Genomic DNA, 13,135 nt, shown 5'->3' on the forward strand with positions numbered 1-13,135 from the left:
TGATCTATGCTACTTATCCTTCCACAACAGAACTGATCTGTTCTGTTTCCAGACTGTATCCAAAGCACCTCCCCTTCCCAAGGACCCAGTACAGGCCCTGGCATAATTAATAGATGAACGAATGGAAGGATTTGCTCTAAGAGCCAGACCGGTTTGCCCTGCCCGGGGAGAAGTGAGCAGACAGAAGGGCTCCTGGGCAGACTTTCCGCCCGCCCCAGCCCCCAGCCCCTGTCCGACCCTTGCCCCTGGAGACCTGCCCGTAGTTCCAGCCCTGGGCTCGGATGTGCTTCTCCACACCCCGGAAGATGACCCCGCTGTCGTTGAGCACGTACTCCTGTCTCTCCTTCTCCGAGGCCAGAAACACGTCGTCCTCTGAAAAGCAGTCATGAGGCCCCCGTGGGCTGGGGCTCTGGCCCTGCCGGCCTGGGGTGGGAGTCGGGGAAAGGAGGCAGCAATGGGATCAGCAGCAGGACGGGGCCTGGAGGCTGACTCGGGAGGTGGAGGGGAGAGAGGGGCTCTCTGGGCTTCCTCACTGCCTCCCTGCCTGGCCCCTGACATCTAACCCCATCCCACGGGGGGACCAATCCCAACCCAGCCCAAGATGGAAGGATTTTATGAGTCCAGCTCCTTTGGGTGACCCTCCTTGATGGCCGCAGCAGCCCCATATTTCTTAAGTATTACTAAGAGCACCAAGCCTGGCTATCTTTTAAGAGGCCTCATAGTTTACAAGCATTAATTCTACAAATTCTTACCTAAGAGGGAGGCACTGTTATTATTCCCATATTGCAGATGAGGAAACTGAGACTCAGAAGTGGCTTAGCAGAGCTGGGCCTGCCTGGTCCCCACACCAGGGCTCCCGCCCAGCAGGCCCCCCTCATGCACACTGGCCTCCATGCACTAGAAACCACCAGATTCCTGCCCCTCCAGCCTGGGCTGCTTTGTAGCACCTGCTGCTTCTGCCCAGTGCCCACCCCCACCCAGGCCAGGCCCTCGCCCAGCTCTTGGCATCCACCTCCTTACCCCTTAACCTGCCTCCCGGGCTCCCTCCCAGGGCAGGCCTGCCTCTGAGGACAGCTTCAGGGAGCCCTTTGCCTTGGACTCAGCAGCTCCTACCTGGGCACCAGGGGTTGAAGAGGAGAACAAACTCGCCCAGCTTCCTGTTGCTGTGTTTGCGGCGGGAGGAAACCCTGGTGCTCAGCCGGTAGCGGCCAATGGCTGCGTCGGGAGGGCTGGTGAGGCTGACGGTCACGGTGTTCTCCGTCCGAGCCTCCTCCACCGCGGTCCAGCCGTCGCCCGCCTCTGGCTCTGATGTCTGGAACACGGCCTTGGTGTGGAGGGCCTCGGAAGCTTGGGGCCCTGGCGGAGAGGAGAGGGAATCTGGGGACCCAGTTGCCCCTAGGAAATCTAGCTCTAGAGAAAGGGAAAAGCTATGGCTCTGCAAGTCCAATCTGCACCCCTGAACTGGGGGTGCTGGGGGAAAGGACCTCATCAGCGGCAGAGCAGGAGCAGCCCAGGCGTCCTGGCTCCCAGCCACCCCTGGACGAGATGCTGCTCCTCCCCGTGTCTAGCCAGAAGAGGAAAGATAAACTTGAGCTCCAAAAGTGCCTGATGATTTCCCATGTCCCCCCAGAGCCCTCGATTCCCTGGGGTTCCTGGGATTCCAGAGAGATCATCTCGTCCGTCCCCCCCGCCTGCAGGCAGCACCTTCCAACTGTCTCCAGAAGGCTGTCATCAAAGCCTCCAGGGTTCGAGGTCCAGCCCACCTGGCGGTCCGACTTCCCGCATAGTTGGGGCCAGACGGATGACAGCAGGGTCTCACTCGGGGGTCGGGGGTCACAAGTCAAGGCTCTCTGACAGCCGACCAGCAGGGGCGCTGGTGAGGCGCAGTTACCTGTCTCCACCGTGAAGATGAGGGTCTCCTCGCTGTCCGGCGTTCTGCTCAGCTCCAGCGTGAGGCTGAACCCCTGTCCCCTGCGGACCACCAGCTCAGGGCTGGGGTACTCCTGGGTGTGGTGGGCGGCACCATTGCTCGGCCGCTGCCAGTCCACCTCCATGACTCTGATCCCTGGGTGGGGAGGGGACAGAGAGAGGAGGCCTCGTTCTGGGCACGTTTCTCCTCCAGCCCTCGGCTCGCACTCTCATTGGTTCCATCCAGGAACTATTGATCACAGACTGATGTGATCGATAGGGCTGGGCTAGGGCTGTATTGGTGAACAGGGCAGATGTGGGTCTCCCCTTGAGAGGTGCCCAGTGAGACTGGGTGGAACAATGGTTGTGAGCACAGCCTCTGGGGTCTGCTGATGTGGTTTCAAATCCTGACTCAGCCATCAGGGGCTGAACCACCTTCTACTTGACCTCTTTGTACCTCAGCTTCCCCCTGGCCTTCCCCCCAACTGAATGGGAATAATGACACCTTGTGGGGTGATTGCGAAGATAACTGCATCCCCAGAACACAGAGCTTAATAAACATTAGTTATTATGTCCCAGATGTGTCTACAAACAACTAATTACCATTTTGATACATGCTGTCAAAGAAAAGTACACGGAGCTGAAGGAACATATGCTAGAGGGACTTGACCTGGTCTGAGGGGCAACAAGGAAGGCTTCCTGGAGGAGGTGGCTTTGAAGCTGAGTATTAAATTGGATGGCAGGGGGGTGGTTACCAGAGGAGATGTGAGTGGCATATCTAGCCTCAATCGTCCTCTTCCTTGGTCTATTCAGGGTTCATTCATTCAATAAATATTTATGGAGCCTGACTACGTGTAATAGTCTGTGAAATAGACATGGGCGGGCCATCAGGGAGTTGACAGTCCAGTGGAGATCAGCTCTAATTAGGTATACCTCAAGTGCCTGAGTGCAGACTTTGCAAGGTTCTGCAAGGGCAAGGCCTGGGGAGCCGGGAGCACGGGCACAGGGATTGTCTGCCCCAGCCTCTAAGCTGGAGCCTTGGTGGATTCAAAGGAGGGAGGGAACACAGGGACTTCCCAAATCTGAGAGACAGCTGATGAGGCTGGAGGGTCCTGCAGGAGCAACCCCCAGCACTTGGAAGGGGATGAGGAGCCAGGCCTTTATTCTAAGGATCGTGGGAAGTCAGAGAAGTGTTCTAAGAGGGGGTGTGATGTGATCAGATGTGTATCCTGCAGAAATCACTGTGGTGCGGGGTGGAAGACTAAATTAGCAATATCCAGTGATATTAGTGCTTTAGGAAGCAAAGGGGCATTCTGCTCACATACCTGTTCCCAAACCTCCACTGGATGCACCATTGCCTTTTGCAATCTGTGCAAACTCCTTTGTCTTGGACAAAGGACCTTGCAGGATCTGTCTGCTTTCCACTGCTCCACTCCTCTCCCTCCCCTCACACTCATCTCTCCTTTGCTCTGACTGTGTCAGACCCTGCCCCCCCCAAACTCCTTCCCCATGCCCCAAGCATGCACATTCCCGCCCTGTGCCTTTCCTAAGGCCCCTTCTGGCTGGTGGGTTGGGGGAGGCCTTCAGTGCCTTCTGAGAAGACATCTCCCCCACTGTGTTCAGAGCTCAGCACCCGTTTGATCAGCTACTAGTCTGGAATAATAATAAACATAACAATGAGAAAAGCTTTGCATTTTTCAAAGTCTGATGCTTCATAACAAGCTATTCCCACTTTACAGATGCAATCCCCGGCTCCCTGCTCCTACCCTTGGCCCCTAGTGTCCATTCTCGACATGGTAGCTGAGGGCTCCTGCTAAAATCTAAGATCACAGCTCTTGGCTCAAGCTCCCCAGTGGCTCAAGTCCTTACAATGACCCACGAGGCCTTTCGTGTTCGGGCCCTTTGATATCTTCCTGGTGTCCTTGGTTTCTCCACCCTTCCCTCACTCCTCTTCGGCCACACTGGCCTGCTCATCACTCCTCCATCCTGCCCGGCCTCTGCCTGGCTGCTCTCTCCACCTGGAGGGCAGAGTTACACCCATCGTAAGCAAAGGAGGTGGGATTCCGGCTCCTGGGTCTGTGCTTGTAGCCCCTACACTATGCTGCCCTGACTTTGCGGCCCACAGGAAGCACAACCCAGCAGTCCTAGAGTCTAAAAATCAGCCTGGGCCTGGCCCATGGCATCAGAGCAGTAACTTGTCTGGGCCCCGGCCTGAGAGGGTTGGTCAAAATGCTTTGGTTTCTAAAGACCCCAGCACCTTCGTACGACCTTTTGGTCGGGGACGTGTGGCAGGTTGTATTTTCCAAAGAGGGTCGTGACAATATCTCTCACCCCACATCCTCTTATTACTGTATGACTTCGACACTCCTCTCCCTGAGAGGTGGGGTGCACGCTCCCTCCCCCGGATTCTAGGAGGGCTCATGACTGAAGCAGAGTGACACTTTATGACTCCCAAGGTTGCGTCATAAAAGTTGCTGCAGCTTCTGCCTGGTTCTCTCTTGTTCTTGGAACCCAGCCACGATGCCATGAGGAAGCCCAAATGGCCTGCAGAGAGGCCCACGTGGAGAGGAGCCAGGGCCTGCAGCCGACAGCCCGGCTGCACTCCCAGCCAACAGCCAGCACCACCCTGGCAGCCAACTCGCAGCCGGATCCTCCAGTCGAGCTCTGGCGCTGACACCACATGGAGCAGGCACGCTACCCCTGCTGAGCTCTGCTCAAGGCCGGTTTGTGGGCCACAGAATGATTGCTGTTGTTTTAAGCCAGTAAGTGTTGGGGTGATCTGTCAAATGACTGCAGCATGGGAGCCCCATGTAGTAACTGGCATAGAATTATCTGAAAAGCCTGGTGGGATCATGACTCAAAGTTAGATTTAACTTAATTTAAGCAGTAGCAGAAAATGTGACATATGTTTTGCCTCCAAGTTTGTGATTATCAATTCGTGACTGCTGAACTTCTCAATATGAAACTCTGGTGACTTGGATAAGCCTTTAGGACCCATCTCCAACAATAATATTCAGTTCTTCTTTCCAATCTACAAACCCTAACTCAGAGGCTGGGTAAGTCTGTCCCAGATGATGTGAAAACCACTGAACCCCTTTTTGGCCTGGCAAAGGCAGCTCCTCAAAGCCCTGGTTGGTATGCAAAACTGGAGAGAAGGTGGGCAAATTTGCATAAAGAAAATCTTATATAAAGAGGAATATAATGGAGTCCCTAAGCTATTGCCTTTTGAGGCTCAGTATTGCTGGATGGTTTTGATAAAATGAGGTGGTCTTGACCGAGGTCTGCTGTCAATATCACCCAAGTTTGTATCTCCACTCTGACTTCTCCTTCAAACTCCAAATGATGTTTTCAACCATCAACTTGAAATCCCCATTTAGTAGTCTCCTAGGCAAATCCAACTTAACATGTCCAAAAGAGCTCTCTCTCCCTTTTTTTCGTTAGTGTGCTACCTACGTTATATTTGATGAAACAGTGTTACTATAGTCATACTATAACTATAGTCCATAGTTTACATTAGGGTTTACAGTTTATATTGTACAGTTCCACTGTTTTTTATTTAATTTTTTTATTCTAGTCACATATATACAACCTAAAATTTCCCCTTTTAACCACAAATATATAATTCAGTGGTGTTAATTACATTCACGATGTTGTGCTACCATCACCACCATCTATTACTAAAACTTTTCCCATCACCCCAAAACAGAAATTCTGTACCAATTAAGCATTAAATCCTCATTTCCACCCCTATCCCAGCCCCTGGTAGCCTATATTCTAGTTTCTGACTCTATGAATTTGCTTATTTTAGTTATTTCATATCAGTGAGATCACGCAATATTTGTCTTCTTGTGTCTGGCTTATTTCACTCAGCATGATGTCTTCAAGGTTCATCCACATATTAGCATGTAACAGAATTTTGTTTCTTTTTATGGCTGAATAATATTCCATCGTATGTGTATACCACATTTTGTTTATGTATTCATTTGTTGACGGACACTTGGTTGCTTCCATCTTTTGGAAATTGTGAATAATGCCGCTATGACCATCAGTGTGAAAATATCTGTTCAAGTTCCTGCTTTCAATTATTTTAGGTATATTTTTAGAAGTAAGATTGCCTGGTCACATAGTAATTTTATACTTAACTTTCTGAGGAACTGCCAAACTGTTTTCCACAGGTCTGCCCCATTTCACATGCCCACTGATAATAAATGAGTGTTCCTGTTTCTCCACATTCTTTCCCACACTTGCTATTTTTCTTTCTTTCTTTCTTTCTTTTTTTTTTTGTTTTTTTGATAGTAGCCATTCTGGTGGGTGTGAAATGGTGTCTCACTGAGGTTTTGATTTGCTTTTCCCTAATGGCTAATGATGTGGGCATCATTTCAAGTGCTTTTGGCCATTTGTATCTCTTATTTGGGGAAATGTCTATCCAAGTCTTTTGTCTATTTTTCATTGGGTTGTTTGTCTTTAAGTTGTTGAGTTGTAGGATTTCTTTATTTATTCTAAATATTAAATCCTTATCAAATATGTGATTCCCAAATATTTTCTCCCATTTTGTAGGTTGTCTTTTTACTTTCATAATGAAGTCCTTTGATGCACAATAGTTTTTAATTTTGTTGAATTCCCATTTAACTATTTTTTGTTGTTGTTGTTGCTTGTGTTTTTGGTGAAAAGTCTAAGCAAGCATCACCTAACACAAGGTCCTGAAGATGCTTTCCCTGTTGTCTTCCAGGCATTTTATAATTTTGGCTCTTATATGTAGTTCTTTGATCCATTTTGAGTTAATTTTTGAATATGATGTGAGGTAGGAGTCCACCTTCATTCTTTTGCATATGGATATTCAGTGTCCCTGAACTATTTGTTGAGACTATTCTTTCCCCATTAAGTGGAATTGGCAGCATTGGCAAAAATCAATTGGCCATAGAAATGAGGCTTTATTTCTGAACACTGAATTTGATTCTATTGATCTATATGTCGGTCCTTGTGCCAATACCTTGCTGTTTTTATTACTGTAGCTTTGTAATTAGTTTTAAAATCAGGTAGTGTGAGTACTCCAACTTTGTTCTTTTTCAAGATTTTGGCTATATAAATCTGACAATTGGCTTTTCCATTTCTGCAAAGAAGTCTGCTGGAATTTTGACTGGGAATTGTGTTGAATCTGTAAATTGTTTTGGGCAGAATCAACATCTTAATATTTAGTCTTCCAATCCATGAACATGGATTGTCCTTCCATTTATTTAGGTCTTCTTTAGTTTCTTTTAGCAATGTTTAGTATTTTCTTCGTACAAGTCTTTTACAATCTTGGTTAGATTGATACCTAGATATTTGTTTCTTTTAGTTGCTATTATAAATGGATTTTAAAAAATTTCCTGTTCAGCTTGTTCATTACTAGTGTATAGAAACACTACTGCTTTTTGCATGTTGATTTTGTACCCTGCCACTTTGCTGAATTTGTTTATTAGATGTAAAGCAGCTTTGTTGTGGATTTTTCAGGATTTCCTATACATAGGATCATGTCATCTGCAAATAGCGAAAGTTCTATTTCTTCCTTTCTAATTTGGATGATTTTTATTTCTTTTTCTTGCCTAATTGCTCTGGCTAGAGTTTTCAGTACAATGTTGAATAACAGTTGTGACAGTGGGCATCCTTATCTTGCCCCTGATCTTAGAGGGAAAGCTTTTAGTCTTTCATCATCAAGGATGTTAACTGTGGGTTTTTTTACATATGCACTTTACCATGTTGAGGAAGTTTCCTTTTATTCCCCAGTTTTCTAAGCGTTTTTATCAAGAAAGTGTGCCAAATTTTGTCAAATACCTTTTGTGCATCAATCAAGATGATTATGTGATTCTTCCCCTTCTATTTGTTAGTGTGGTGTATTACATTAATTGATTTTCTTGTGTGGAACCACCCTTGCATACCTGAGATAAATTCCACTTGATCAAGTTGCATAATTCTTTTAATGAACTGTTGGATTAAGTTTTCTGGTATTTTGTTGAGAATTTTTGCATGTATATTCATAAGTAATATTGGTCTGTAATTTTCTTTTCTTGTGATCTCTTTATCTAGCTTTTGTATTAGGGTGATAGGAGCCTCATAGAATAAGTTAGGGAGTGTTCCCTCCTCTTCAATTTTTTGGAAGAGTTTGAGCAGGATAGCTGTTCTTATTGGAATTTTTGGTAAAATTCACCAGTAAAGCCATCAGGTCCTGGAGAAAGCAGCTCTTTTTGATTTCTTCACTAACCCCATCCGCAATCCCTGCTCTTCCCTTGGTTCCTCCATTACAATAAATGGCCTTCCATCTACCTTGGTGTTAAGAACAGAGCTTGGGAATCTTCCTTGTTTTCTTCTTTGCCTCACATTCTTTATCCACTCCATCATCAAGTGCAAATGGCTCCACCTCCAAAACCTGCCCCAAATCCATCCACTTGTCTTGATCTTCACCACTACGACCTGGACCCAGCTACTGACATCTCTCATCTAGACTGCAAAGCTTCCTAACTGGGCTCTACTCATGAGAAGACTGGACTGAGGCTATGGTCTGAATTCATGGAAAAGGCTAATTCTAGCTTGGCCTAGGCTGGAAGCCCTAACCTGGCATCATGATTTGGGAAAAATAACTGAACATGTGAGTAAAAACTTACAAAGTTGAAACTTTGTGTCCCAAACTCAGGAGGTCCTACAGCCAGTACTCCAGTTGGTGAACAATGACCATGTGGAACTGTGTTCAACAGTGTCCCTGAGTGGCAGGATCCAGAACAAGAGAGCCAGGGATCTTCCCCATTGGACTTTCCCATCCTCACATTTCAAAGTAGAACTGAAGCTTTTATACCAAGTTAGCCCCTGTGGACAGGAGCAAGCCCTGTGGACCACTCAAGCCCTTGGACTTTGAACTCAGGTGGCCTCTGCTGAGTTTGAAAACACAGGCAGAAATGGCCATTTACCTTGTATATAGGATTGTCAAGTATAATATCAGAAGAACTGGAAGGGCCCTAAGAATCCCATTTTACTGACATAGAAACTGAGCCCCAGAGATGAGAAGAGGTGAATTCTGGTCCCAGGGTACAGAGATTTTGTAGCCCATGAATCCAGGCTGCTCCTTCCCAAGTCACAACTGATTCAGGGACAGTCTGGAACAGGATGCGGTTGTTTTTTAGGGGATGAGTCAGGAGTAGGGGATGAGGTTGTTGGGTGGTAATTATCTCAGCCCTGGCACGTTCCAGGGCAGTGAATGAGGGGGGTTTGGTGAGGGTTCCTGGACCCTGGGTCATGGGTTCAAGCCCTGACAATTCCTTGTCACAGCCCCAACCCAGCTCCCACCACTTTCAGAGCCATATTCATCCTCATCACAGAGGAGCAAGAGGGCATGGGATGAGTCAAAACTGCCATTATCATCAATATCCCAAATATCAGAGACCATCTCTCTTACAACTTCCTGCCTGTCAAATTCCCTAGGTAAATTCTTGGGGATGCTTTATCATAGTCCCTGCTTGCACACCCTGAGAGGCAGCTCATCCACTCTCCGTATGTTCGAAAGTCCTTCCTTCTACAGAACCAAGGTCTTTTTTCTTGCAACTTCCCTTCCCCCCATTTGTCCCCACTCTGCCTCTCCATCACCCCCACAGAATACATCTGTTCCTTTTGCTCTGTGGTGATTTTGCAGAGACGTACTCTGAAAAATCACAAACATTTCACCCACCCCCAGCTCTACCCTTGCCTTATAACCCAGGAGGCTGCTCCGATCCCTTTGAGGTCTGTCCCTGGAGCTGTTTCTTTGGTGATTGAAGTCATCTACACTTGTCGGCCTCACACCCTCATGACTTAGCATTTGAAGGATGATGGTTAGGGCTGGGGGTCCATGATTCTGCAGGGGGAAAGCAACAGTTCTGGAGATCACAGGTTCATTTCTGCCCTAATCACTGTCCCTTCCAGCCCTCATAGCGAGGAGGAGGCTATTTTGCAAAGGCAAGGGATCCTAGATAGGGCAGCCCCAGGACGGGAGATGGATGTGCACATGGATGGTTTCTGAATCCGTCGAAATAAACCAGACCTCACCTCCTCCAAGGGCTCAGCTCAGTTCTTCCATGTGAGATTAAGGCTTCTGTCCCTAAGCAGTCCTCGAGGATGCTGTGTTGTGGTTGTTCATTTGCACGTCTCTCCTCCACTGAACTGGGAGCTCTGTGAGGGGTCTCATTCTCCTGGGGTTAACAGAGCTTGGCTCAGGGCTCAGGGCATAGGAGATGCTCAGTAAACGTTAGTTGAATGAATGAACGACCATCCCTGTCCCTTGGCAGGAGGGTTTGTGAAGGGAAATGATGCTCACCACTTCCTGGACCCACCCTCGAAGTCAGCACCCACGCCCATCAGCTGGCCAAGCCCCAGTCTTCTCCCGGTTGCCAAATCTCCCCCAGCCTCCCCACCCACCCCATAATCTCTCCACTCAAGCTGTCACATTCCAAAACTTGTCCTTCCTTCCTTCCACAGAAGCCACGGGGCAGGAGGTGGGGGTGGCGAGTGAGCCTCTGCATGGGCCACTGACCTGCTACCAACCCGTGTGTGCCCCGGGGCAAGCCACTTCCTCTCGCTGGGCCTTGGTTTTCTGTAAAATGGTCCCAAAGGACTCTTACAGTTTGGAGAGCCTGTAGTTGGTCAAATTAAGTGACTCTGATCCCTCCATCCCCAGCACCCCATCCCCTCACTTCCAACGGCGGGTTTACATGAAGATTGTCACACTGTCCCTTGGAGGGCACCCCAGGAGGGATGGCCCCGATTTTGGGACCCCCTGGTAGACAGGGGACAGAATGGAGGGCAAGTGGTCAGCCCCTGGGCCTCCACTGCAGGGTGAACCCCCAGCCCTGACCCTGGGCCCAGGGACCCCGGGCCTGAGGGTGTACCCACCAGAGAGAGTGTGGCCTCTCTTACCCCTCCCTCCACCTACCCAGTCACCCCAAAGTCTCACAGCTTCTTTGGCCTTCACTGCCCTTCTTCCCTTCTCTGCCCACCTCTCTCTCTTGGTCTTCCCATTCTGCACAGCGATTAGGAGCCCTGGTGTTGCAGGCACACACCTGAGTTCAGATCTGGATTTTGGCCCTTGTTGGCTGTGTGACCTTAGAAGGGTGGCTGGCCCCTTTGAACCTTAGTCTCCTGGTGAAAATGGGGGTGTTGAGAGGACCTGGCTTCTTGAGTTGTGAGAATTCAATGAAATAACTCACCTAGAGGACTTAGAACAATCCCTGTTAGGTACTCAGTAAATGCAAGTGTTCTAAATACTGTTATTATCATTAGTATTTTTACAGGACCTCCAAGTTGCCATGCCAGTGTCCTTTCGGTGCATGTCATCCTGAATCTTCTACTTATTGACTGTGGGGTCCTGGACAAGTTATGGTGCCTCTCAGAGGTTCAGATTTCCTTCCCTGGAAACTGGCCTTCCTCTTGGGATTTGGGGGAGGACTAAGTGAGGGAATGATTATGTGTAAACATGTTAGGATGATAGGCTTATACAAGGATGAGGGGTCTCCCCATTTACAAGGTGCTTAGCCCACTGCTGGGCTCCCAGGTAGTTGCTCAATGGATGGGCATTTTTATGTCTAACCCCCTCCTTAATTCGCCCTCCCCCACTTCAGTCTTCCCCTCCTCAATTCTCACACAATTCTTGCTTGAATGACTGCATGGCCTCAACAACAAGAACATTTTCCAGCTCATCCTGTTCAATCCATCATGTTAATATGGAGAAACTGCAGTTCATAGAGGGGATGGGATTTTTCCTATTGGCACAGGGGTCAGCATGTCCTTTCCCTGATCAAGAACCCTCAAATCTACAACCAGTACCCTGGCATTCAAGGTCCCTCACAGACTGGCCTGCCCACCCCTCCCCTCCTTGCCAACCTGGTCTCTCCAGCTCCCTTGCTCACCACCTGGCTCCAGGGTTTGGTGTAAGAAAGAGTCCTATTTGGAGGGAAGGTATATTTGCAGAAGATTGCTTTTCACCCACCCCACACCATCCCCTGCCCTCTGCCCCAGCCCATCTCGGCTGTCTACCTCCTGACCTTGGGTGACAGCGAAGAGCTGGATGATACTTCCCTCCCTGAATCTCGGTCCTGGCCCAGGAAAAGCACCCAGTGGGGCTGAGCCCTTGAAGCTCTGCCAAAACTAGTGACACCTCCCTGACTCTGGACTCAGCATAATTGGTTTTTAATGGGCCCCATTATGGCCTGTTCCTTAGTATGCATCATGGGCACCTGACCTCCAGAGCAAAATATTAATTGGGGAGTTGCCTAGGGCTTTCCTGGGGCCACTGCCCAATCTCCCTTTCCTTCTGCTCATTGTGGAAGCTGCTGGTCTCTCGCTAGTAGGCAGTAGCCCTTCAGCTCCAACCCGAGTTCCCAGCCAGCGCCAACCCTGTGGAATGTTCTGCTCAATTCTTAGAACTTCTGAGAAACAAGGGCAAATGAGTCTCATCTCATTTGCTAACACACAACTGGTAAGGGCTCCTTGAAGAAAAATGTTGAGGAGAATTCTGGGCCATGTCCAAGCTCTATAGGAAAGACATCAACTAGTGATGTCTGCCATGAACAGCATGAGGAGGGAGAGAAGAGCTGCACTCGGCTCACGGCCCCTGTGTCCACTCAGCACCTGGGCTTTCACTTGTCCTTGCACAGGTAACGCTGTAGGCCTAGCCTACTGCTCTGAGGAGCAGGTTCTCCCAAGAAGCCAGGAGGATGCAGAAGACCTGGGGATTGAATTCAATCCAACAAATAATCAGGTTCTATGCTAGCCATGATGATCCAACTCTGACACTTAACAGATGGAGAAATTGAAGCTCAAGGAGAGGAACAGCCACCCTCTTGGTAAGTTAGTAACAGACCCAGGATTGGATACCCCATAACCAACTTCATTCCTAGAAGGATTCTTCCTTGGAGATTGAGCTTGGCACTCTCACAGACTGCTAGTGTATCAAATGCTTAGGGAAGAAGGACCATCTAGGTGAGCTTCCAAAAGCAGATCCTGAAGGAACCCAAACCAGTCCCCTCTAAATCAGGCTAAGAGGGGAGAAGAGACCTCAGCTCTCGAAACCGGCCATCTGGGGTGTGAGCTGGAGTTGGCCTGGTCCTTGGGGGAGCAGACCCATCCCAGGAGACAGAAAGGCCCAGGATGCCCTTTAGTGTTATCAACTGCCAGGGGAAACCAGGACAAAAAAGAAGTTAAAATATAACAAGGAGGTTAAAGCACCTGC

General features: G+C 48.8%; 1 protein-coding gene across 1 annotated transcript in view; it reads right to left on the reverse strand.

The window, feature by feature from the left end:
- The window catches only part of TGM6 (transglutaminase 6), a 33,560-nt gene that overhangs the window by 19,500 nt on the left and 925 nt on the right, over positions 1-13,135 (reverse strand). Inside the window, exons 2-4 of the mRNA XM_037811136.1 lie at positions 1,892-2,065; positions 1,114-1,356; positions 254-372 (exon numbers count right to left, since the gene is read on the reverse strand). Of these exons, the coding sequence (XP_037667064.1) occupies positions 254-372; positions 1,114-1,356; positions 1,892-2,065 (536 nt within the window). The remainder of the gene's footprint in view (positions 1-253; positions 373-1,113; positions 1,357-1,891; positions 2,066-13,135) is intronic.

The sequence above is a fragment of the Choloepus didactylus genome, chromosome 19, assembly GCF_015220235.1.
Source record: "Choloepus didactylus isolate mChoDid1 chromosome 19, mChoDid1.pri, whole genome shotgun sequence".
Classification (NCBI taxonomy): Eukaryota; Metazoa; Chordata; class Mammalia; order Pilosa; family Megalonychidae; genus Choloepus; species Choloepus didactylus.